Source organism: Emys orbicularis, chromosome 9 (assembly GCF_028017835.1).
Source record: "Emys orbicularis isolate rEmyOrb1 chromosome 9, rEmyOrb1.hap1, whole genome shotgun sequence".
NCBI lineage: Eukaryota > Metazoa > Chordata > Testudines > Emydidae > Emys > Emys orbicularis.
In genome coordinates, this window is record NC_088691.1 from 969,972 (window position 1) to 996,342 (window position 26,371).

The 26,371-nt window shown below is 46.6% G+C and overlaps 1 protein-coding gene across 1 annotated transcript in view; it reads left to right on the top strand.

The window, feature by feature from the left end:
• Positions 1 to 26,371, top strand: part of TEX11 (testis expressed 11) — a 107,037-nt gene that overhangs the window by 23,089 nt on the left and 57,577 nt on the right. The window contains exons 8-13 of the mRNA XM_065411101.1: positions 3,658 to 3,715; positions 4,573 to 4,668; positions 5,199 to 5,280; positions 12,354 to 12,432; positions 13,929 to 14,080; positions 16,473 to 16,558. Coding sequence (XP_065267173.1) covers positions 3,658 to 3,715; positions 4,573 to 4,668; positions 5,199 to 5,280; positions 12,354 to 12,432; positions 13,929 to 14,080; positions 16,473 to 16,558 — 553 coding nt within the window. The remainder of the gene's footprint in view (positions 1 to 3,657; positions 3,716 to 4,572; positions 4,669 to 5,198; positions 5,281 to 12,353; positions 12,433 to 13,928; positions 14,081 to 16,472; positions 16,559 to 26,371) is intronic.

Consider the following 26,371-nt stretch of genomic DNA (forward strand, 5'->3'; position numbering starts at 1 on the left):
CTGTTATCTCAATATCAGGCATTCCTTTCACATGGATTTTCATGTTCTGACAAGAGGTCCCGTCTTTGCATGTAGAAATATTCATGGCTCTCCTTAATTCTGTCCATACATCTTATTCTCCCGAGGAGGCTGTGCTCTAGGAGGATTGTTCTCAGCTGTTGCCCCTTTCATAATGCCATGGTGATGGTTGCACCTTAAGAGATGTGAAAAGTGTAGAAAAATGCAGAAAAATAATTAATGTCAGCATTACATGCATTTGCTAAGAGTAGTCTTTGAATTGCTCATAAAAGAGTTACATACCAAAAGCCATAATTATACTGTTGATGAAAGTTTGTTTCATTTATTAATTCTCCCTACTTTAGTGTTCTCAGCCACATTCATTGGGCTACAAGGGCTCAGGCGGCTCCGGAACTGGCCTGGTGCCTTTACTGCTCACTCACTGTTACATGTGACTGTGACAGATTTATTAGGTTTCCAATGTTGACAACTTGGAGAGAATCCACAAAACAGCAACACAAATGATTTGTCTATCTACACCGCTACCTCGATATAACACGACCCGATATAACACGAATTCGGATATAACGCGGTAAAGCAGTGCTCCAGGGGGGGCCGGGGCTGCGCAATCCAGTGGATCAAAGCAAGTTCAATATAACGCGGTTTCACCTATAATGCGGTAAGATTTTTTGGCTCCCGAGGACAGCGTTATATCGAGGTAGAGGTGTATTTGGGCTAAATGACAGCATGCTAACTATCTACATATATTATAGGGTGTATATTCCAACGTGGGAAAGGAATTGTAAGGGATGGTAAGATGGAGCCCAAGGAAGCAGTGCAATAAAATTAAGGAAAAGAACATTTAGGCTATCAGGAAAAATTATCCTGTGCCAGACTCAGAAAATCAGAATGGATTTTTAAAAAAATTATTCAGAAGAAATCAACTTGACAATGCGACCTTTAATCTCAAACATTTAATGATCATAGATATGGAGTCATGGAAGTCTTAAAGTAGAGTTTAGGGTTAGTTAAAACTGATATTTTGGAGAACATCTCTTTATTTTGTTCCCTGTACTTAGAAGATGGGATACTAAGTGCTCACAAACACCAGTGAGAAAATCTTTGGAGTACCGAACTAACCTTCGCAAAGCACAAACATTTGCCTGGATAGAATGTTATAGCACTATCTAGTGGGATTAATGTTATCTCATACTGAGAAAATATCAACTCTGGGAATAAATTCCCACAGACAGAGGCAGATTAAGGTTTCATGGGGCCCTGGGCCAGAGCACATGGGGGGCCCCCTCCCCACACCTTCTGCCTGTGGCCCTGCCCAGGGTCCCACACCATTCTGTCCCTTTCCCCCGTTCCACCCACGGTCCTTCCCCATTCCACCCGCTCACTGCAGCCCTCCTTTGCTCCTTTCTATCCCCCATCCCCGTGGCCCCAAGACTGGAGAAGCTCTGTCCCCCCCACAGGGCCCTGGGGCCGCAGTGGGGAGTGAGAGCTCTCCCAGCTCTGAGGCCGCAGCAGGGGGCCAGAGCTCCTCCAGTTCCAGGGCTGCAGCCGGGGTCTTGGCACTGGAGCTTCCCATGCCGCTCGGGGCTTCTAACGGGGAGTGGAGCCGGGGCACTGGGGCTTCCCCCCACCCCCCCCACCCCCAGCGCTGCTGCCAGGGAGCAGAGCGGGGTCAGGCATGGGGGCTTCCCCCACCTGCTCGGCACTGCTGCCAGGGAGCAGAGCAGGGTCGGGGTGTGGGGCTTGCTCCACTGCGTCCGCCCGGTGCTCCCGCTGGGGAGAGGGGTTGGGGCATGGAGACTTCCCCTGTCCTGCCCCGGTATTTGTCTGCTGGGGGCAGGGCACCCATTATTCCGGGGCCCCCCAATTGGCTGGGGCCCCTTGGCTAATCCGCCACTGCCCACAGATGTAATTTGTTTTTGCATCCCTAAAGTTTTATTTGCCCATTTGTTACCTAGCTTCAGTTTTATGGAATTCCCCACAGGCATTCACCTCAGAGGCCTTTTATACTGTGAATTAGTTTTTAGAACAAGGACTGGGAATTGAGATTCCTAGGTTCTGTTTCTGGCTCTGCTACTGATTTGCCATGACCTTGAAAGCAAGTCACTTACCTTCTATGTGATTTAGGTCTTGTCTACACTTGAAACACTACAGTGGCATTGCTGCAACTGCGCCGCTGTAAGCTCTTCAGTATAGACACTACCTATGCTGTTGGGAGGGGTTCTCCCATCTTCACAGGCAATCCACCTCCCCAACAGGCGGTAGCTAAATCGACAGAATAATTCTTCCATTAGCCTAGCGCTGTCTACACTGGGTGTTAGGTCAGCTTAATTTAATTGCTCTGGAGTGTGGATTTTTCACACCCGTGAGTGATGTAGCTGGGTTGACTTAACTTTTTAGTGTAGACCAGGCCTAAATTTCCTCATCTGTAAAGTGGGAATGATAATTCTGTTATTCTGAGAGGTATTGGTGACTGCTTGGGTCACACACCTCTTTGAGCTTAGGCTGTGAATGCACCCTGTAGTTAACATGAGTATCGGAATGTGTTAAACAGAAGCACCTCACCTAAGACAAAATGGGGTTGTGAACCTATCTAAGAGTTTAGACTGAGTGGAAAGAGGGGTTTTGCTGAACATTGTGTGTGTGTGTGAGAGGGAAGGCAGAGCACACACAAACTGAGAACAAACAACATAGAGAGGCAGAGACAAAAAGCAAGAAAGCCATGCAGTAGCCTGTGAGCACAGCATGACCAGAGAAAAGCCAGTGAGAGCTTTTCAGACTGTTGGCTAAAAAGACTTTGGGTTACAAGCTAAGAATTTGATTCTTTTGTTCTTGGTTTCTCCTGTGTTTGGAGAAGCAGGACTTTGTACATTCCTTGTAAATAAACAAGTTCGCATTAAAGAAAATATTAGACTCCATCAATTTCTACTTCCAGCTGGAACATCTCCAGGGCCCAGAAATTTGACTAGCCACTCAGGTAAAAAAGGGGCAGCACTACGTATCTACCTCAAAGTGGGGTTATGAAGCTTAATTAACTAACTTGAGTAAAGCAGAAAGAACTTAGTGCAATTCAGATCTGGGGATTTAGAAGGCAAATTAAATCCTCTGTTCTTAGAGAATGGTGAATACTGTGTATGATTGTGTGCTCTGTCTTATTGTCGTCTTGTCCCATGATAATCATATCAGGCTGTGAAGTTCAAGAATGAATTCAGTTACTCTTACAGCGTCCTTTGTAAGGACACCTTGAGCCAAAGTGCTAAATTTGAAGAGTATCACTTTCTTTACCATATGACATTCAAAAGTGTTGGCAGGTGTTAGAGCCTGCTTCTGACACAGCTTACACAGTTGACATATCTTGGTCCTATCTCTATTGATTTTCATTCCTGTAATGTGCCCTGTCGGCAGTCTCATGGATATTATTAAAGGATATTATTTTCTGATGCTTTGATATCAATCAGAGGATCTTTTATCTTGTCACCATTTATTTTAGCTAATATTTTCCTCTGTGTGCTCTATGTGGCTCCTAACAATAAATGAAATGGAAAAGGTAAGTATGAGCTCACTGCATAGTCCAGAAAGCTGACTGAGTTCTTCTTACATCTCTTAGCCCATATAATTCTGATTTTTTCTTTTAAATTGTAGCCAGAGCTATGAGATTGGGAAAATGGATAAGAAGTATTCTCCCGGGGAAGAAATGCAGGTAAGAAATACACATACAGAAACTTCTGAATTACACACAGACTAATAGCAGGATGTCATTAGTGTCAGTCCTGCTCTGCAGCCCCCACTGCCTCTCTGTGCCCGTCTTGGGCTTCCCCTCATAGCTCTGCCAGTGGTTATCCATCCCGATCTTTAGCACTTCCTGCTATTTTAGTCCCGCAGAATGGTAGTATAGTGTAAACAATTCTCTACTAGATACTAGGCTGAGTCTGAGACCGAGTCATTGCTGTGTGTGTCCTTAGTCATATTTGAACCTAGATTTTCATGCAGATGTAAAGCTAGTGCATTAATACTATACTCCAGCTAGTGTATTCGGAGAAGAATTACGTTATAACCCATAGGCTCCATCTTGACTGGGAAAAGTGGTCAAGTTAGGTTAGGTTTAGTGAATGTGTGTTACTTGAGTCTGACCTAAACTTGATCTTTTTCCTAGTTTAAATGAACTTTGAACTTGACCAGCTAAATTGAGCTAAAGGTTATCCTGCATCTACAGAAGGAAAAAGGTCAAGTTTAGGTCAGGCTTAGTTAGCACTTTTATTAAGCCTGACCTAAACTTAACCAGTTTACCATGTCAAGACAAATCTTCAGAAGGGATAAGAATACAATTGTTATATGATGGTAGTGCCTAGCAGTCCCAATCAAGGAACAACACATTGTGCTTGGCACTGTACCTCTAGTAACAGAGAAGACAGTCCCTGGCCCAGTGTGCTTACAGTGAATATTATTCACAGCTTATATTTCCATCTCCTTTATTTCCACTCCTGTGTGCAATATTTAAATGTTGTTTTTTGGTTATTTCATTTGTGTTTAATTATTCACTTTGTCTTTTCTTTCTAGGCTAAAGTGCTGCGGTTATTAGCCACTGTTTATTTGGAGTGGGATTGCGAACAGTATCAAGACAAGGCTCTCAGAGCTATAAGCCTGGCTAATGAGGTTGTAACTTACTGTGATGTCTAAGCAGGCTGGATTGATTTAAGATACCAATTTTAATAATGATTTAAATTGGCAAGCAGGAAACCTTGATTTAAATAATTGATTTTAATCTTGTTTTGCATTTGTGTTTTTAGTTATTTTCCTAAGCAAAGGTTGGTTATCATTGGTTGGTAACCATTAAAACATATTGATTTGGAACTAAATATGGCATTTACACTAAATTTGGTTCTTCTTTTTGCTACCATATATTTGTTTAAACAATTATATAGCTTAATTTCCATTTATTCAGATTCTCAATTTTTTCATTTTTATTTTGCACCATTTACCATTTTCTAACATTTGTTATTTACTAGGTTATTACTAATTTTTACTTATGATTTGTGTCAGGCTCTGTCCTGGCTAGAATTTCCTGACATTCTTTCATGTTTGTGAATGTGCTGGACTCTTGATAGGATTCAGCTGAAATTGCTCTCTGAGTTTCAAAAAATAATTTGGCTGTTCATGTAATGTCATTGTTTTTCAATATGCAGGAGAATATGCATCCAGCTGGGTTTTTCTTGAAAATTAAAATCCTTCTGAAAAGTGCAGCATCTGATGAAGGCATCAGGACAGGTATATCAGCTCCGTATGTAATGTGGTTCAGAATAATGTCATTGTATTCGAGGCCCAAGAAGTAAGACTGAATGATGTGGGAGAGAGTTGAAATTAATCTCTCATCTATTATAGAAGAAGGGGACTTATTTGCTAAATGTCACAGCCTGGTTTTGGGATGTATGTGGTGTGGAAATCTGTCTAAAATTATCGCTATCCTTGGGAATACAGATGCTATTGAGAGCCTGGTGTAACTTTGAATAAAAGGAAAAAATTACTTTTGCTGGTGAGTGACAGTTACATGCATTTGCTGAGGGAGGACTTGTTAGTACTAAGATAGTGAAAAGGCAGCTGTGTAAAAATGTTGGTAGTTTTAGACTTTGGGCTGGATTCACTCAGGGTGAAATTAAATTTTGTGCAAAAGGCCAACACAGTTACTCCTCTGCTTGTGTGGGTAAGATACTACTTCACATGAGTAATGATGCAGAGTCTGGCTGAGTATAAGTAGAGTGGTCAAGATAATGATTGGCCATGTGTTGATCGAGTAGTGTCCCTATGGGTGCTGCACTGTAGCTGTGTCTCTGTCCCTGTGCTGCTGACTGGTGAACTTTGGTAGCAGTGTCTGTTGGGCTCACACATGCGGTACTATCCTCATGCTGTGCCACGAGGCTAGTCAGGCTAACCGTCCTCCGTTCTTTCTCTACTGCCCCAGCTAGAGACGGAACCATTAGCAGATCCTTAACTCTTCTTTCAGTTGTTAATTTTTAGCTTCTAAAAGTTCTTTAGCCTTCCCTTATCTTTATTTTGGCCCTGCCAGAAGAAAAGAAGAAAAAAGAAAAGAAAAAGGACTTTGTTCTTCCATCGTCCCTGGTGGGGGCGGGGGACCCCCGTGGACAAGGGTATGCCTGGCTCTTGGGGCATCAAAAAGCGTCACACTTGCAGCAAGGCAATCCCGGTCACGGACAAGCACTCTCAATGCATTTGCTGCCTTGGTGGGGGCCATGTTCAACAACAGTGTTCCCTCTGCCAACAACTTGGACTGAGATCCCGCAAAGACCGAGAGCTTCACCAGAAGATCATCTTCATGGATGAGGATCTCCGACCACAGTCCCCAGTCAGGCGTGAGTCTTCCTCCCAGCCTTCGACTTCAAAGGATAGTGGGTCGAGAAAGCGGTCTGGGAACTCCTTTCAAACGCTAAAGAAGAGAATGGGAAGTCTCCTCAGCGAGCCCAGGGATAACTGAAACCGATCACCATCTCGCTCAGTCTCCTTGGCACTGCAGGCACTGAGGTCGTCCGGCACCCATACCTCACAGCGACCGTTGGCACCTGGAGCTGCTGATAGGCCCACGGAACCTTTGGGCATGGGCACCGAGTCTCTGGTACGGAAGGATAAGGGCAAATGCCCTAAACTGCTCCCAGATTGTGAACCGTCATTGGTACTACCAGTGGCACCGACCTACCTGGCACCAGACAGATCGGTATGGGCAAGGTCTCCATCCCCTCTGGCACCGCCACCGATGCTGGGATGCTCGGTGCCGACAGAACTCGAGCAGACCGGGGACCTGGTTATATTGGAAGTTCCGAACTCACCACCCCTCGGTACTCAGACGATAGCACTGAGCCATGGTCGCTCAAGAGGTATTTCCCTACAATCCTACTACGCTCCTCCATGGTCAAGCAAAGGATCTGACAGTGAGTCAGATGGGGCTTCTGAGTACTCCTCCCAGGCTCCATATGGGACCCAATACCAACAGAGTCCAGGAATGTACCACCAGATGACACTGCTGCCATCCTGGTATGGTCACCCATGTGCACCTCCACCAGGCCCTATGCCACCACAGTGGCCCTACAGGGACCGCTTGGACAGCTCATCGCCAGCCTTCCTCCAGGGCACTGCGTGTCATCAGAGAACCTCACAGACAGCCTCCCTCAGCTATAGCATCATGAACCTCAGTACCCTTAGAAGTTGTGGAGCAGGAGATGGATGCTGAGGAGGAGATTGCACCCAATGCCATATCCTCCTCTTCGCCAGACGAGGCGGTCATGCCATCACAGCCTTCCATAGCAGACGATTTTCTCCTATTCCAGGAGCTGGCAAAGAGAGTGGCCGACACCCTCCATATACCATTGGAGGAGGTTAAGGATACGCACCACCAACTTATTGATCTCCTCCACGTCTCATCCACCTCCACAGTCATCCTCCCAATTAATGAGGCCATCCTAGACTCTGCTAAGGCAGTGTGGGAACCCCAGGCCTTGATAGTTCCAACTTGCAAGCAAGTGGACAAAAAATACTGTGTCCCCACAAAGGAATCGCCAAGAAGACTGATGCCTCCCTCCACTCCCTGAAGGATTCCAGGGCCACTCTGAGATCACTGGGAGTTTATACACAGGTGCAAAAGAGACGATTCAGCTCACAATACCAACACAGTCAGTATTCAGCACTGTTCCCCATGCAGCAGCACTATGAGCCCCAGAGGAAGAAGGGGAGATTCTCGAAGTGGAAGCCCTCAGGCTCCCAGTCCTTGGCCTAACCGCCTGCCCCTAAGCACCACTTTTGACGGGGAGGTCGAGGCGCCATGAGACCACTCCTCATTATCACCTGTGACCACACACCTATTTGGCCACTGTTTGGCAGCATTCCGCAGTGCCTGGGAGCACGTAACATTGGACAGATGAGTCCTAGAGATTGTCAGATCTGGATATTCCATCCATTTCACTTCCTACCTCCTCCACAACACTCTTCCCTGTCCCTCTTCAGGGACCCTTCTCACAAGAGTCTACTATGGCAGGACATAGACTGCCTCCTGCAGTTAGGAGCCATAGAACCAGTACCTCAACATCTGCGAGGCTAGGGGTTCTACTCTTGGTACTTCTTAATACCCAAAAGGGAGATTGGAGACCCATCCTGGACCTAAGAACTCTCAACAAGTTTGTCAAAACTCAGACATTCAAGATGGTCACACTATTGACGATCATTCCATCACTGGAACACGGAGACTGGTTTTCAGCCCTCAACTCACAAGATGCCTATTTTCACATCTCAATACTACTGGCTCTCATATGTTTCCTCAGGTTCACTCTGGGAAACAACCATTACCAATACAGAGTCCTTCCCTTCGGACTTTCATCGACCCCGAGAGTACAGTATTTTCCAAAGTTCTCAGTGGTGGTCACCCATTTAAGATCTCAAGGGATGATGATCTATCCTTACCTAGACGATTGTCTCCTCAGAGTCTGGTTGCTTCAGGAGGCTCATCGAGCCACTGGAGAGACAATAACCTTGTTCAAGGATCTGGGACTACAGATCAACTCGCAGAAGTCAACCCTTACGCCAGTGCAATACCTGGAATTTAGAGGGGCCGACCTAGACGCACTACAAGCCAAAGCCTTCCTACCTCAGGACAGATTTCACTCCATGGTATCTCTTATAGACACGACTCAATACAGCCCTCAAGTGCCAGCCAGAACCTGCCTCCAGCTTCTGGGGCATATGGCTGCTGGCATGGCGGTGATTCCTCACGCCAGACTTCACATGTGATGCCTACAGCTGTGGTTCAGCTCGGTTTACAGACTGAACAGGGACAGTCTGGCCAAACCCCGACACTACCCACCAGGGTCAAAAACTCCCTGGACTGGTGAAAAGACCCAACCAATGCATGCAAAGGGATCCTCTTCCTACAGGGGCCACCTTTGTCGCTCCTTACCATGGATACATTCCTCCTAGGATGAGGCACACATTTAAACAGTCTCACAGCACAAGGCAAATGGTCACCGGCAGAGATCTCCCTTCATATCAATCTCCTCGAACTGAGAGCGGTCAGGAACGCCTGTACCAATTTCCTCCTGCTGATAGCAGGCTCACATATAAAGGTCCTGACGGACAACATAGCCTGCATGGATTACATAAATCTCCAAGGAGGAGCCTGATCACCTCTCTATGCGCAGAGGCGATGAAACTGTGGAATTGGTGCATCTCTCACAATCTCACCTGGTCCACGGCTTACCTCCCTGGCACGCAAAACACGATAGCATACAAACTCAGTTGCACATTCCTGCACGACCATGAGTGGGAGATGCACCCATCAGTACTTCAGGGCTTGTTCACACGGCGGGGAACACTGTCCACTGATCTGTTTGCTACTTACCAGAACAAGAAGTGTCCACAATACTGTTCCAGGGTGGTGATTGAACAGCGATCTCTAGGCAATGCTCTCCTCCTTCCATGGGACAAGGACCTTCTTTATACCTTCCCTCTGTTTCCTCTTCTGCTGAAGGTCCTGCTCAAGATAAAGAGGATGGGCCTCACATGATTCTGATCACCCCTACCTGGCCGAGACAGACCTGATACCCTTACCTAATGCAGCTTGTGATGTGCCACTGATCTCCCTTCTGACCATCCCACACCTCCTCACACAGGACAAGGGGCGCACCATGCATCCCAACTTGGGGATCCTCTGACTCAAAGCATGGCCCCTAGGTGGTTCCAACTCCTAGAAAGCTCATGCTCAAAGGAAGCGTAGGAGCTCCTACTACACAGTAGAAAGTCCTCCACACAATGCACTTACCTGCAGAAGTGGTCCAGGTTCCAGATTTGGTGCATGTCCCAGCAATTCCGTCTAGAGTTGACAACTCTTCCGCATATTCTGAAATATGCCCTGACCCTTAAAAAATCAGGACTATCTCTGAGCTCTCTCAGAGTCCACCTCTGTATTTCACCATTCCATAGACGGGTACTCAGTAATTTTGCACCTAACCGTAAAAAGGTTCCTGAAAGGAATAACAAACCTCTTCCCTCAGCCTAGACTTCCCTCCCCCACTTGGGACCTAAATCTAGTATAAAAGGGCTGAGTAGGCCCTCATTTGAACCCATGGCCACCTGTTCGCTAACTCATCTGTCGATGAAAACGGTCTTTCTAGTCGCAATTACCTTGGCTAGAAGAATAGGGGAGATAGCAGCTTCAATGACACATCCTCCGTACATGGTATTCTTCCCAGACAAGGTCACACTTAGGCCACATCTGAAGTTCCTGCCTAAAGTGACCTCCTCATTCCACATGAACCAGTCTATTCACTTTCCCACCTTCTACCCCAAGCCTCACTGGGAAATTGGGAAGGCCATACTACAAACCCTGGACATTAGGAGAGCCCTTGCATTCTACCTCGATAGGACAGAAGCCTTCAGGTACTAGATTGTTTCTCTCTATGTCAGAAAGGTCAGTGATATCAGCCCAATAACTTTCTAAGTGGGTCTTGAATTGTGTTAGAGAGTACTACCAGATTCGTTACATGACCCCTCTGGACTCGATCTGTACATACTCCACAAGATCGGTCTCTTCATCTGTTGCCTTCTTAAAGCATGTCCCCATCTTGGAGATCTGCAGAGTGGCGACTTGCGCTTCAGTCCATACCTTCGCAGAACGTTATGTGACCACTGAGGACTCTGCCTCTGATACCATATTTGGCTCCACTGTTCTTTCTTCTGTGACCAATCCGACTCTGAAGTCCCAGCCCTCCAGGGGAACCACCCACAGGGACACTACTCGAAGAAGAAGTTACTCACCCTGTTCAGTAACGATGGTTCTTCAAGATGTTCTCCACTACCCGCCCTCCTCCCATCTACTTCGGAGTTCTCATTATGACTCTGCAGTAGAGAAGGAACTGAGGAAGGTTAGCCCACATGCACTGGCTAGCCTCATGGCACAGCATAAGGAGAGACAGCGCGTGTGCGGGCCCAACAGACACTGCTACCAAAGTTCTCCAATCAGCAGCTCAGGGATGCAGACACACCTGCAGTGGAGCACCCATAGGGACACACATATTGAAGAACCATTGTTACCACACAGGGTGAGTAACTTCTTATGTTAACACAGGTTTGTTTGTTTGTTTCATACGGGATATATAAACTATTCTTACTTGCTCCTCAGACTTGTCAGCACAGTATAAGTCAATTGGTTTCTCTGGTGGTATCACAGCAGAAGAGTGTCTTCAGGAGGGATTTGAATTCAGAAAACTTGGTGGCTCAGGAAGAACTTTCTGTTCATAGATGATGAGCTGTTCAGGGAAGGCACTGTGCTGTCTTCTCTGGAAAGCACTGAGTACATGGTGGGCACTTCCAGAAATAAATTTTGGTCTCCAGGTAACTGGTTTGAATTCTGGCAGATTGAAACTCACCTTCAGATGGCTGTTGAGGAATTTTAGTCCAGTTTCTAGGGACAGGTGTCCAAAACCCACCATCATGCTAACTTGCTCTTTGGTTGCAGTCTTAACTGAGAGTCCACAGAGACTGAACTCCCCACAGTCATTGAAGTGGTCCCTCCAGGCCAGGGTGGAGGCACATTGTGAAGGGACAGCTTGAGGAGGAAGCTTGCATTGTTGTTGTCCTTTCTGTTTGTGTTCTTATGAGAGACAGAGGACTTGAGTCTCCAGAGCTGTCAATTTGGCACCTTTCACTAGCCCCAAATTCATTTTGAAAACATGAAAAGAAAATGAAAACATGAAGAACATGTTTAACAGTTGCCTAGTTTTAGAATTATGATTTTTTTCCTAAGAAGACAAAAGACTTGAGAGTGAGTGTGAAGGAATGTACTTTATGGGACAGGCTGGGACAGCCTGGAGTGTAATCAAGGAGGTCCTGCCTTGCACTAAGACTGGGCTATTTAAACAGGAACAGGAAGTTAAGTAGAGAACAGGAGAGTAGAAGCTAGGCAGGCTGCAGTGGCTGGTGTTTTTTTAATCTGAGGCTCCAGGAGACTGGTTAAGCTAGACTCCGACTTTGTTTTGTGGACTTTTAAGTATGGGAGCTCTGATCTGCGGTCCTTAGATGAGGACCTTATGAACAGTTTATTGTAATTGTTGTCCTGAAACCTTATGAAAAGGGGACATGCTATTTTGTTCATGCGTGCTGGCTTCTCCTTGCCCCAGGCTGTTAAAGCAAACCTAATGCTGTCCCAATTGGGGGAAATTAAAGTGGAGCACACCCACGACACCATACCAGTCTGCATGGGGGAATATAGGGACAGCCCATATCTTTACAGTGAGCAGATAAATTTCCTCAGTGACTCAGTAATCCCCATTTTTTCTTCTCTCTAGCTGTTGCTGAACTTCTGCATCATGAGGTGTCACTAGATTTCTGTTTGAACACTGCTAAGCTGCTTCTGGAACATGAGAGGTACAGAACTTCAGCACCCCCTACTTGAGGGAGAACATACATTGCCTGGGCTTCCCAGTATTCTTACAAAGTGATACCCAACAACAGGAGAGCTAAGTTGTAGAAATAGTGTGTCAGGGCATGATACAGTGTGAGTTGTGATGAAAGAGAGAGTTGCTACACCTTATCCTACATTGGCATAGTAGGTTGTCCCTGTGTAGCCAAGGCACAAATTAAGGCTTGGCAGCCCTGACTTGGGGAGCTGCTTCCTCCACTCTGTCCAAGCACAGCTCAGGATGAATGTTGAATCAGGGGTGCTATATTTATAGCTATTGCCTTTTATCTGGAGAGATGCTGTAGTTCAAGGCCTGTTTTAAGTTTCCATTACAAATTCCTGTTGTCAGGTCATCCGAGTTCAGGTAGTTTGGCAGTACTACTGTGCACTGAAGTGTGAGACGTTGGTTCAGAACAACTTGTGCCAGTTGTTTCTCTGGCATGTGAGTTCAGGCACCGATGTGATGTGCTTGAGGCTCTGAGGAAGGAGATTATACTTTTTTGGGCCCCAGTCATGAAGTTGTGTTGGCATGTATTTTGCCTATCTTTCAACAGTTAGATAAGAGAATGTCAGAAGAGGAGCAAAGGGAGATTTCTGGCAGCCAGCAGGAAAGCTACGATGGACCAACAAAAGCTATTTTGAGGGAGTCTCCTCCAGGATTCTCCCATTTACTCCATGGACACTGTGACCACAGATACAGTTCTCTTGAGGGTGTTAAAAAGGGCTCCCTTCTGTGGGGTTTGAACATGTTATCCCATAGTGCTTCTATGACCTGTCAGCAAAGGATTGAGCATAGTGCCAAACTCTTGTCCCCTATGTGATAATACATTTCCAGACTGTCTTAATCAAGGGCTTACACCCTTGAAATACTATTCTTGGGGCCTGCAGTTCTGGAAACAAACCCATAAAAGAGGTTAGGTTATAAGCAATATGTCTGTGAACAGGGAAGTCCCATTTCCACACTGCTGTCCTCTGTTTCTCCCTCTGTGTTTATGCAGGATACATATCTTGGAATCACATAGGTTATCGAGGATAGAATTTTAGCCTTAATGCTGGATTTATTTCCTTTTGGAAGGGTTAACCAGACTTTGAATGTTTCTTAAATGTAGATGTTTATGGACTATGGACTGACATGTTACAGGGCTGTCCTGGAGCCAAATGAGCATTTACTGGTTAGGGCACTAATTCCCAGTCTGCTTTGTTGACCGCAAGGGATCCACAGAGCCTTTGAGAGTCAGGAATTGAGGGTGGCTCATAGAAGCGGTGGAGCATCTTTCTGCTATGAACTGGTCCTCAGAATGAAAAAGCTGGAGAATCACTGGGTTAAACCATCTAGATTCTTTTTTGTGAAAAGCAATCTAAGTGAAAAACAGATTTTATGAGATGTATATATTGGGCCCCAGAATGGGAAGTCAACAGCTCCTTCTGCACAACTCCATTAAAAATGCATCTGTGTGAATAGGGAATTGGTTGGTTTTGATTTTCTGAAGTCCATCTCTGGGCGGTTTGCGTCGTCACCTGACCTCGGAAAAATCATCTTACTCCACATCGAGTTTCTGTTACAAAGGATGAAGGAGCCGCTTGCCAAGCAAAAAATTGAAGATGTCATTACAGGTCAGTGTCCAACTTCTGCTGTCGTTTGCTGATGACAGGGCTTAATTGACTTAAGCAATTGATTTACCTCTTCTCTCTCCTTAACTCCTCCTCTCCTCCTCCTTCCTTTATATCTTTTTCTTACTCTTTGTCATGTATTGTATATAGTAAGTTGCAGGGCTGCTACTAGCAGGTCACGCTCCTGTACCAGATTTGGACTGGCCAGAGCTTCCTTCTCAGAGAGATGCAGACCTGATGTGTTCACTATAAGATCCTTTAATGTTATGCCAGGTATGGCTGAGTTTAGCTTAAATAAAGTATGTTACACACAGTGCCACCTAGTGGCTGAACTGTACAATACAGGTTAGCATTCTATTACATATCTCCCTTTAAATTCTACATTCCTACCATTTACAAAATGTACACTATCACGGTATCTTTGAAGTTCAATATGGATCGGTCTGTTACATGTCTATGAATTATGCTGGTTTCTAATTACATGATTTGAAAGCATAACAGCTTAGTCATCTGGCTGTCCATTAGTCATCTTCTTGTTCTTCATTCGTCAGCTCTGTTGGTTTTGCTTTCTGAGGAACAAACTGTAGATGTCGATGGTTTCTGTTGATCTCTCTACTGTAGTCTTGATCACAAATGATCTGGATGCTGAATTATTTTTTCTTTATGACAGCTGGAGTTGTCCATCCTTTTTCTCCATCCAATTTGAGATGAACACGGTCAGAATTGTCCCTTGGGTACGGTGAATGGGGGGACCGCTCTGGGCCCCACGCTTTGGGGGCCCCACGGGCTGGCGCGGTCGGTCCCGGAAGTAATGGGTCAGTCCCGGAAGTGATGGATGCGTGACTTCCGCCCCAGGGCTCACCCCCTCCCCTCCAGGGATGGCCCTGAAGACGTTCAACATGTTCTAGACCTGGCAGTTCTCTAACTGAGTGTTGTCTGTTGGAAAAGTGATCATAAGTTCTTTTTTCCTTTTTATCTGATTTGGCTACTCTCTGTGTGGCTAGTCACTTTGGAGACATGATTCTTTTCCAAAGTTGGAATAGTAGTTCTGAATTGCCTTACTATCAGGAGTTGTGTTGGAGTATATCTAGTAACTGCTATTGGCGTTCATCTGTAATTGAGAAGAGCAAGGAGCGGCTCTTCCTACTGTTGGATTTTCTTGGCTGTCTTTACAGCTCTCTCAGCTTCTCCATTTGCTTTTGGTGATTTTGGCTGCTAGTAATATGATCAAAATCATATTTTGTTTGGAATGACTAAAATTCTGCTGCAGTGAATTGTGCTCTGTTGTCCATCATTAGTTATTCTGGAATACCAAAGTAAGCAAAAGTGCACTTCAACTTCTTGATAACACTGCAACATGTTAGTTCTTTCAAGTTCATTAATTCTATGTACCTGGAAAAATAGTCCACTACGATGTAATGATGTCCTCTGAATTTGTGTAAATCTTAAGCTAGTCTTTTCCAAGGTCTGTCTGGTAGAGGTGTTTGTACATGGTATGGTTCAGCATTGTCTTTTAAGTTTAATTGTACTGGATCTCCTTTCAAAAGTCCAATATAATCAAATCCTCCGTTGAGTTCTTCCACCTTTCTCATTAGGCCCATCATGGCTGCCATGCTGGAGCTGAGAAGGTTGTTGGTCTTTGATCCTTTCATCACATGCACTCTGAATGCATAGCTTTTGTCTTTGTAAGTTGTTTCTGTGGTTAAATGACCCATACAGTTCAGAGTACAGTAACTCCTCGCTTAACATTGTAGTTATGGGAACCGCAGCGGGGAAAGGAGCAGAATGCCAGCAGCTCCTCTGGCGCTGTACCACCCCCTGCCCTGTCCCCCCAGCCCTGTGCTCCAGCGGGGCTGCTGCTGTACAGATGGAGGAGATGCAGCTCCGTGGAAGGGCAGGGGGCAGGGCTCGGGGTGGTACAGTTGCACCAGAGGAGCTGCCGGCATGGGGCCCACGGCTCCTCCTGTGTCTTTCCAGTATGCCGTATCAGCTATAAATACCTTGCTGGTACGGCGTACTGGATCGTACCGCCGTACTTGCACTGCTGATATAGATATATATATATATATACACACACACACACACCCTCCCCCCAAGATCTGCCCCACCACATCCCTGTTACCACAGAGTCTATTAACAAGTTTCTGTATGGCAAAGGAACAGAGGGGCGGTTGGGGTGGCCCACTCTTTATGCCTTCAGTTCAATGTGTGAGGACACTCAGGGTGCAGACAGTGCTGCAATGGACATTGTAGTCCAAGAATCTGTTTGGCGTGCACTGGGCTCATGTGCACCAATAGTGGAACACATCTTGAAGAACGACAGTTACTGTATGGTAGGTAATAGTTTCTTCTTTATTTAAGACCTTGTAATTGCTTAATTTCAATCACTTCTCAGGTCACTATACAGGAAAACAGCTGTCACCTGAAACACTGAACCGGCTGCACATCATTCTGTGGGACAGAGCTGCCAAGAGCTATGAGGTTTGGGAACAAAGAGGTTCTTTGTTCTTTGCTTTAAAAAAAAAAAAGAAGGATCACTGTTCTAGGGTGATACTTGCCATTTAAGAGAGAGCGGGGCTAGTGCACCTGTGACTCATCAGCTCACACCAACTGGGTTTTACAGGAGGGCACTTGTAAATGGAAGAGACCTGGTGAGTCAAGGGGAACCTGAGAGACAGGAAAGGGGGGCAGGTCAGAGCTGCCTGGGAGAGACAGTTATCAGAGAGCAGAATGCTCTGCAAGCGCTGTCTGAGAAGGAGGAGCAACTGGGTAGGTGTGATGGGATTCCCGAATGCAACCTGGACTGTGGTACTGCTGAGTCCTCTGTTCCACCAACCTGGCGTATCATTCACACTGTGATGCTATTGGCAGCACTTACACAGACATCCACAGGCACTGCACATACACAGACATCCACAGGCACTGACACGCCCAACTGAGTTATATGAATGCTTCTCTCAGCCATTCATGAACCAACAATAGAGAGGCTCCAGCCAGTTCTCCCCAGCCTTGCACCCCAGAATTGTACTGTCTTGCGCTCGTCAGAAGCCTGACCAGTGTAAATTCATTACCCAATCCGCCCCTCCCTCAATGTGGAGAAGACATGCACTAGCCTTTGTAAACTGAGCTTAGATTTTCCAAGCACATCAACAAAAACACACTGTTTTAAGTAAAATTTAAAACAGATTTATTAACTACAGAAAGATAAATTTTAAGTGATTATAAGTAGAAAGTGTAGAGATCAAAGTTGGTACATAAGAAATAAAAGTAAATTCACAATTTGAGTTCTATAAACTAAACAGGATTTGAATCAAGCCGTGTCTCACCCTGATACAGTAACTCCTCACTTAACATCCTCCTGCTTAACGTTGTTTCGAAGTTACGTCTCTGCTCTATTAGGGAACATGCTCATTTAAAGTTGTGCAATGCTCCCTTGCAATGCTGTTTGGCGGTGCTTAGGACTTTCGGGGAGGGGAGGAGCGGTGACGCTGCATGCTCCGGAGAGGAGGTGGAGTGGGGACGGGAAGAGGTGGGCCTGGAGTATCCCCTGGCAAAGTTGGCACCTGTTCTTCTGGGGGGAAGCTGCCGCTGCTGCTGCGCAAGGTACTTCCTAGCGTCCTTGCCTGCAGCAGGCTGTGCCTGTGTGCGGTAAGCCAGGGGCACCTCCCAACACAGTACAGTACAGTATATAATGCCTTTTGTCTGCCCCCCAAAAATTTCCTTGGAACCTAACCCCCTGCATTTACATTAAATCTTATGGGGAAATTGGATTCGTTTAACATTGTTTCACTTAAAGTTGCATTTTTCAGGAACATAACTACAACGTTAAGTGAGGAGTTACTGTAGATGGTATAAACAGGTCACAGATCTTCAGTACACAGGCTGGAATTCTCCTCCAGGCTGGGACCACCCTCCCCAGTTCAAAGTCTTTGTCCTCTAGACGTGTTTCCAGGTTTTGAGTTGTAGGGGGAGTGAGGCTAAGTGATGATGTCACTTCCCCTCTTTATAGTTTCCTCCAGCCCGCTGGAAAGTTCTATGCTTGTGACATGGGCAGAGGCACTGACTTTCTAATGTGCCGGAGGGTGCACCTCCCCAGCTCCACCCACTTTACCCCTTCTCCCAAGGCCTCGCCCCCACCCTGCCTCTTCCCGCCCCTGCCCTGCCTCTTTCTGCCCCTGATCCACCCCATCCATCTCATCCCGCCCCATTCCATGCCCTCCTCCGAGCATACCCTGTCCTTGCTCCTCCCTCTTTCCCCCCAGCACCTCCTGCACCCTGCAGAACAGCTGATCGCAGCAGGTGGGAGGTGCTGATTGGTGGGGCTGCCAGTGGGCAGGAGTCACTGGGGGCAGGGGAGGAGCTGATCGGGGGGGGCTGCTGGTGGATGCTCAGAACCCACCATTTTTTCCCCCTGGAGTACCCACGGAGTTGGCGCCTATGGACGGGGCGGCTCTAACTTTTTTGCCGCCCCAAGCACGGCAGGTAGGCTGCCTTTGGCGGCATGCCTGCGGGAGGTCTGCCGGTACAGCGGCTTCCGCGTACCCGCCTCCGAATAGCCGCCGAATCCGCCGGACCGGCGGACCTCCCGCAGGCATGCCACCGAAGGCTGCCTGACTGCCGCCCTCGCAGGGACCGGCAGGGCGCCCCCCGCGGCTTGCCACCCCAGGCACGCACTTGGAGTGCTGGTGCCTGGAGCCGCCGCTGCCTATGGACATGGAGCGCACAGTAGGAGGCCGGAAGTGGGGCTCGTTTGCTGATTACCTGAGGTACAGAGCCAGTGGTGGGAGACTGAAAGGGGCTGAGAGCTGGGAGCCAGTGCAGGAGCTAATTTGCTGACCTTCCTGAACTGAAGAGCCAATGCCAGGAGGATAAAAATGGCTGAGTCACTGACCCATGTTGTGGGCAGAAGAGTCCTGAAACTAGTCACAGGTGGATATCCTGGAGAGTGGGTGGCCGTGGAACAAGGGCAGAAAGGAACTGGGAACCAAGTACTGGTGGACTCATGGGTGTGGAGCTTAGAATCATAGGGTTAGAAGGGACCGCAAGGGTCATCTAATCTAACCTGCTGCCAAGATGCAGGATTTGTTGTGTCTAAACCATCCAAGACAGATGGCTATCCATCCTCCTTTTGAAAACCTCCAGAGAAGAAGCTTCCACAACCTCCCTTGAAAAATCCCTGTACATTTTTATGTTTTATTTTGGAGATTGGGAAAACAGTTTTATCATGAGGGTTCTGTGGATTATTGCATGTGTATTTGAATAATTTATGCCCAGAGGTGGGATTTTAAGTGGACACTGGGAGAGACTATATTCTTTTCATGGCTAGATTGAGGGGAACTTGAAGCAGGTGTGCTTGTCATGGCACATCCTGCCATAGGAGAGAGTTCCTGGGTGGGGCCACTGTCTTAAAGTCACTTTTCTTGGCTAGTTTGCTGTGGCTGTTCCTAGTTGGAAAGTAAGTTATGCTAAGATCCCTGATCCAGGCAGAGAATATGTTTTTCTTTATTTCCAAGCAGTTAGGTGCTCTACAGCACATCAGAAACTTGAGAATAATCTTGTTTCTAGGGTTTTAGAATAGGAACATAGTTATTGCCAGAATGGATCAGCCCACAGGTCCATCTAGCTTAGTATCATATCTCCAACAATTGTCAGCACCAGATACTTGAGAGGAAGGTGCGAGAAATCCTATTGTAGCACATGTGGGGTAATCTGCCTCCCATGAAGGTCTCTTCCTGATCCCTAATAGTTAAAGATTCATTAAAACCCTGAAGTGTGACGTTTTATATCCATACATAAATTTGTTATCATTAACTATTGTAGCTATGGATACTTGCCTATATAAATGTCAAATCCCACTCTGAGTTTTGCTAAATTCTTGGCCTCAGTGACATTTTGTGGCAGTTTGTTCCACAATCTAATTACACATTGTGTGAAGAAATCTTTTATCAGTTTTGAATTTGCCACCTTTAATTGAATGTTCCCTCATTCTTTTTATTATGGGACAGGAAGAACAGAAGCCCCCAATCTCCCTTCCTTAGACCTGTCATTATTTCATATACATTTATGATGTCCCCTCTTATTCATCTCCTTTCTGAGTTAAACAATCTCATTACTTTGAGTAATGGTCTCTATGTATATTCTACACGTGGGGGTATGCCTGCACACCATGTCCCTGAGTCTAGAAATTCTTCAAAGCAGTGTCTGTTGGCCCGCACACACGGAGTAGCTCTCCTTGTGCTCCCAACAAAGGGTGTAAGAGACAGTGCAGGTTGAAACCTCTTTAGTTTCTTCTTATTGCTGCATGGACTAAGTCAGAATCATGTCCTCCTCCACTCCATTGTATAACCTGCAAAGAAAAAAAATGTAAATAATTATATATCTTAGCTTAGTAGTTAGTAATGAAAGTTTATAGTTAGCATAGAGTATTTCTTTCCCTCTAGTTGGGAAACCACTCCTTGGCTCCAGAACTATGCCCAGAGTCCCGGGATTCAAGAATTGCATCTCTTGCCCTTGCTCCTTCTCCATCAGTGATGAACATCAATGGTGCCTGTACTGTCTGAATGAGGCACATATTGCTGCAAAGTGCAGTGTCAGTCGTTCATTCCCACCCAGAACTTCAGAAGCCTGGGAGCTTCGCCTACAAAATACCTGATAGAGAAGGCTATGAGGACCCTCTCTGATCTGGGCTAGGGAGACCCTCCCACCCCGGTACATCAGCCTCAATTGACCAGCAGTGCCTTTGCATGTGTTGTGGAGTGGAGCCTTCTACATATAAGCCCAACGACTCCTCTTCTAGGGAACTCTCATGGGCAAACGTGCTTCCGCCCCGAGACTGCCCAGGTTGGGTGAGATGATGCTTACAGAACCTAAGGAATTGACTCTGCAGAAGACCGTCAGATTGGAGGGAAAGGCATATAAAAGGAAAGATCTGCTGGTTCTGTTGGTCACCTCAGTACCAAAGCGTAAGGACAGATGTTCGCCAGTTCCATCTACAAGTGCTGGTCTGGATCTATTGTTGGCATTGCCTTGTTCATCTAAAGACCGTCTGGCTGCTGCAGATGCACCAAGTCCTTCAGACTTGACTGCTGGAAGCCCTCGGACACCTGGGTTTACGGAGGCGTACATAATACCAGAGGATATATTCCTCCCTTATCTACAGTCTCCACTTCTTTCCAATCGTGCCCTCTTGAGGAATGTCCTAACTTCGGAGGAGCAGTCCATATCAATGTCCCAGGAGCAGTCCCATTTCCAATCATCTGTCAGGAGTGCCATGGCACTGATCGCTCTGCCACTACTGATGGAACGGTTCTCTGACTTGGATGAGTCAGAGGAGATAAAAACAACAAGGAGTCTGGTGGCACCTTAAAGACTAACAGATTTATTTGGGCATAAGTTTTCGTGGGTAAAAACCTCACTTCTTCGGATGCATAGAGTGAAAGTTACAGATGCAGGCATTATATCAGTTGCACCAGTATCTCCCCAGAGACACTTGAGCCCTGATGGTCAAGGGGTTACACTAACCCTTTCTCCAGGTACGACCTCCCACACCCTGTTTCCCTTGGGATCCCCTGCAACCAATCGATTCCTTTTTCTGGCCTTATTGGGATAAGTGAGAGCCTTATGGCAGGGGTCTGGGCCCTTCTCCTTCAGATCCGTTGGTGTACGAGGAGAAGAACTGGAACCAGATCCACAGGTCCTGACAGATCCGACGAGTGCCTCTTCATCGTCCCTGGACAATGTGGTTACCCCTTCTTTGTCTTCTCTGCTGGATGACCACTGGCAGTACCAGGAGCTGTTACAAAGAGTTGCCAGTAACCTACAGATCCCATTAGAGGAAGTCCAGGATCTTCAACACCAGCTCCTGGCCATCTTACAACCACAGGGACTGATTAAGGAGGCCCTTCTGATCAATGAGGCCATACTAGAACTAGCCAGAGCAGTAAGGCACAGTCCAGCATCCTGTGCCCCTACACCAAAAAGAGCTAAGAGCTGATACTTTGTTCCTGCCAAAGGAGATGAATTTTTATTTTCCCATCTTGTTCTGAACTTACAGATGGCTACAGAAAGAGCTCTGTCACACTATCAAAGGGCCACTGTGGCAGATAAAGGCTCTAAGAGACTGGACTTCCTGGGGAAGTAGGTCTTCTCTGCGGGCCTGAAATTTCATGTCACTGACTACCAAGCTTTGTTAGCTAAATACGACTTTAATAATTATTCCAGGCTTGCAGACTTCAGAGATAAGCTTCCCTCAAAGGACAGGGCCCAATTTCAGTCTCTTTTTAGATTAAGGGAAGCTCGTGGCAAAAGAGGCCCTGCAGGTTGCAGTGGACACTGCAGAAAACAGCTTCCAGAAATTTGGCCATTGGTTTAGTCGTAGGGGGGACTCTTGGCTGCAATCGTCAGGGTTTCCTAGGGAGGCCCAAAACACCATCCAGGACCTCCTCTTTGACAAGTGCAACCTCTTTAATGAGAAAATGGACGAGTCCCTGCACTCACTAAAGGATTCAAGATTAACTCTGTACACACTGGGGATTTATACTCCAGCCCCCAGGAGGCAACATCAGAATCAGCCCAAGGCCGCCTCATCCTCATGCACCTTTTTACCAGTGCCCAACTGCGCCTCCACGCAAGCGCCAGAGGAATCAGAAGCTTGCTTCTTGGCCCCCTATACTGCCACAGCCTCTACCTCTGTTAACTGCTGGCCATAAGCCATTTTTGACATATTGATCAAGACCTGTGTACCACCATTGATGCCACCCACCTCTTCCCCTGTCATCTTTGGGGCTGTCTTACACTCTTTGCCCATTACCAGAACAAGATCACTGCAGACAGTTGGGTTCTAGAGATTATCCCTAAGGGATACTCCACAGAGTTCCTCTACTTCCCACCTCACAAACCCCCGTCCTGGGCTCCCTTCGGGGACCATTCTCACAAGATAATTCTTCAACAGGCGGTGGAATCCCTTTTACATTGAGGGGCAATGGATTGCGTCCCGCCTCATTACTGTGGGATGGGGTTCTACTCCCCAGATTTCCTAATCCTCCCCAAAGACGGAGGGTGGAAACCCATCGTGGACCTTCAGCAACTCAACATCTGTTCGAAAGCTGAAATTTTGGATGATTACGTTGGTATCAATAATCCCTTCTCTTCAGAAAGGGATGTGGTTTGCGGCTCTTAACATAAAGGATCCGTATTTCCATGTGGACCTTCACCCATTGCACTACATTTTACAGTTGGCCACAAACATTTCCAATTTCAGGCCCTCCCCTTTGGGCTCACTACAGCAACCAGTGTATTTACGAAGGTTTTCTTTGTGGTAGCATCCCAGATGAGCCACCCAGGGCTATACGGTGTTTCCATACCTAGACAATTAGCTCCTGGTAGGCTGGTCTCGTCAGAAGGTCAGGTCAGCAACAAGGTTTCTCATACAACTTTTAGCAGCCCCAGGCATTTGCATAAATGAAGACAAGTCCATATTATTACCAACAAAGGCAATAAACTTTATAGGGGCGATGTTGGACTCTGTTTCTCTGAGAGCACTGCTCCCCGCAGACAGATTTCATACAATAAGCAACATGATTTCATGCATTACCCGCAGACCGTGAGCTATAGTGCGCCAGTGTCTTTCACTGTTAGGCCACATGGCTGCATGCACCTACATGACGCTGTTTCCCAGACTCCACTTGTGGTGTCTGCAAGCTTGGCTCCATTTGATCTACCCACCGAACAGGACTACATAAACTCCAAGCTGACTGTTCCCACCAGAGTTATTGTCTCCCTCACGTGGTGGTTGAACGCAGAATAGGGCATGGTGGCAGTCACTTGGACAACCACACTGCTCAGGGTACCTGGACCCTGTGAGAAGCCAGGCTACATTTAAACATACTGGAACTGAGGGCAGTCTGCCTTGCGTGCAAGGCCTTCTTGCTGCTCATATGCTCACTTCATGTACAGATAATTTTGCACAATGATCACCATGGTTCTCTATATAAACAAACAGGGAGGAGTGAAATCTTATCCCCTCTGCCTGGGGACAGTCAGACTTTGGAACTGGTGCGTCAGGAACCAGTCATGATAGATGCTGCTTACCTTCCTGGTATTCACAACTGCCTTGCAGACTAACTAAGCAGAAGCTTCTTAGCAGACCACAAATGGGAGATTCACGACATGGTCCCAGTGAGATATGTACACTCCATTATGGAACCTCTTTGCATCCGTAATGAACAAAATGTTCTCCTGTGGCAGGGCCCACTCGCTCCTGCCTCTGCTCAAGTCCCCAAACTGCTCAAAGAGCTTTATGCTGGTAAAACACCCGGTACAGTTTATTTACAATGTTGGCTTCCACCCCCTTATACACTATATAGCCTTACTCCTACAGTCTGAGGGGGCCCTCAGCTCTTGAGGTAAGCAGGGAAGAGCAATCTCTCCCTCTCTCTGTGTGCTTCCCCCCCCCCACTTCCTTCCTATGTCTTTTTGTATCCTTTGCCTAATGGGTTAATTAGCCTTCCAGTTTTCCTTCACCCACCAATTAGGTACAACTCTTCTTAACCAGGTCTGTTCTGCAGTGTTTAATTGGAGCTGCAATGACCAGAGTGCTTGCTCAGCTATTGTTGCCCAGCACTCTGTCACATCTCCTTGTATTGTTCCAGAGAAGCCATGAGTCACAACTCCCAGGGCGACGCTTTTCTGCTGTCTTGGGCGAATGGCTTCAGATATGCCTTTCCCTCCCATTCCTTTATTTCCACTAGTCATGGGGAAGATACGACATGACAGATCAACATCATTCTCCTAGCCCCCTACTGACTCAGACAGTTCTGGTTCACGGAACTTCTAATCATGTCTGGCCGCCCACCAATCAGGATACTCCCATTCCCGGATCTTCTAACCCAGGAGGCGGGTGGGAAATCAAGTATCCCAATCTGAGCTCACTCCACCTCACGGCCTCGCGTTGAATGAGCTTCAGAAATAGAGCGCTCATAATTGGTCCCTGTTCAGAAGATCCTTAACCAAAATAGAAAGGATTCTACTAGAATCTGCTGTTTGGCCAAATGAAGATGCTTTTTGGCCTGGGTGCAACTCCACCAACATTCTACAGATACCTTAATCTAGGACTACCAGCATGCTTATCTCCTGTCCCTGAAGACTTCAGGTCTTGTTATTAGTTCACTGCAAATACATCTTGCAGCAATTAGTGCCTTCTTCCCTTCGGTGGAAGGATGTTCCACCTTTACTCATCCTGCTACAGTACAATTTATAAAAGGTCTGATCAGGACCTTCCCACTAGTGCTTTAACCTTGTCATGTCTACAGTCACAAGCCCACCTTTTGAATCCTTGGTGACATGTGCCATGACACCTCTCTATGAAGATGGTGTTCTTAGTGGCTATCACTTCAGCCAGGAGGCTCAGCGAGCTCGGAGCCATCATGGTTGATCCTCCTTATGCAGTGTTTCACAAAGAAAAGGCTTCTCTCTGACTACACTCTAAAATTCTCCCTAACATTGTTTGAGTTCCATATCAATCAAATGATATACCTACCTGTATTTTTTCCAAAACTCCACACTTCCTTTGAAGACAAGAGACTTCACTCCCTCGATGTTTGGCATGCCCTGGCATTCTACCTGCAAAGAATCAAACCCATTAGGAGAAAACAGACTTTTTATCGCCATAGCAGAGAGATTGCAGGGGCAAGCCATATGCTCCCAGAGGATTTCTAAGTGGATTTCGGGATAAATCTTAAAGTGCTACAAGATAGCAAAAATTCTTCCCTCTGAAGGTGTTATAGCTCACTCCATGCGAGCACAAGCTGCCTCCACGGCATCCCTATCTGATGTCCTACTGCAGGGCGGCCACCTGGAGTTCTGTCTGCACGTTTGTGACATGTTACACTCTAGTTCATGCCTTGGCTGCAGATCCAGCAGTGTATCACAAGCATCTTTGCTACCTGCTTCCACGTGCCTACCTCCAGTCTGAACATTGCTTGCCAGTCACTCATGTGGGATACGCATAGGGAACATCACTCGAAGACGTAGTGGAGGATACTTATTGTAACTGGAGGTTCTTCAAGATATGTTGTCCCTATCTGTATTCCACTACCCGCATTCCATCCCTTCTGCTTTGGATCCTGTTGAATTTGCGGTAAAAAGAGGAACTGGAGAGATTTCGACCTGCACCGCCTCTTGTACTCTTGGTCTGAAGCATGAGGATAGCTACTGTGCATGTGGAGGCCAGCAGACACTACTCTGAAGAATTTCTGGACTCATGTGCATGGTGCGCATGTGTACCCTCACATGTGG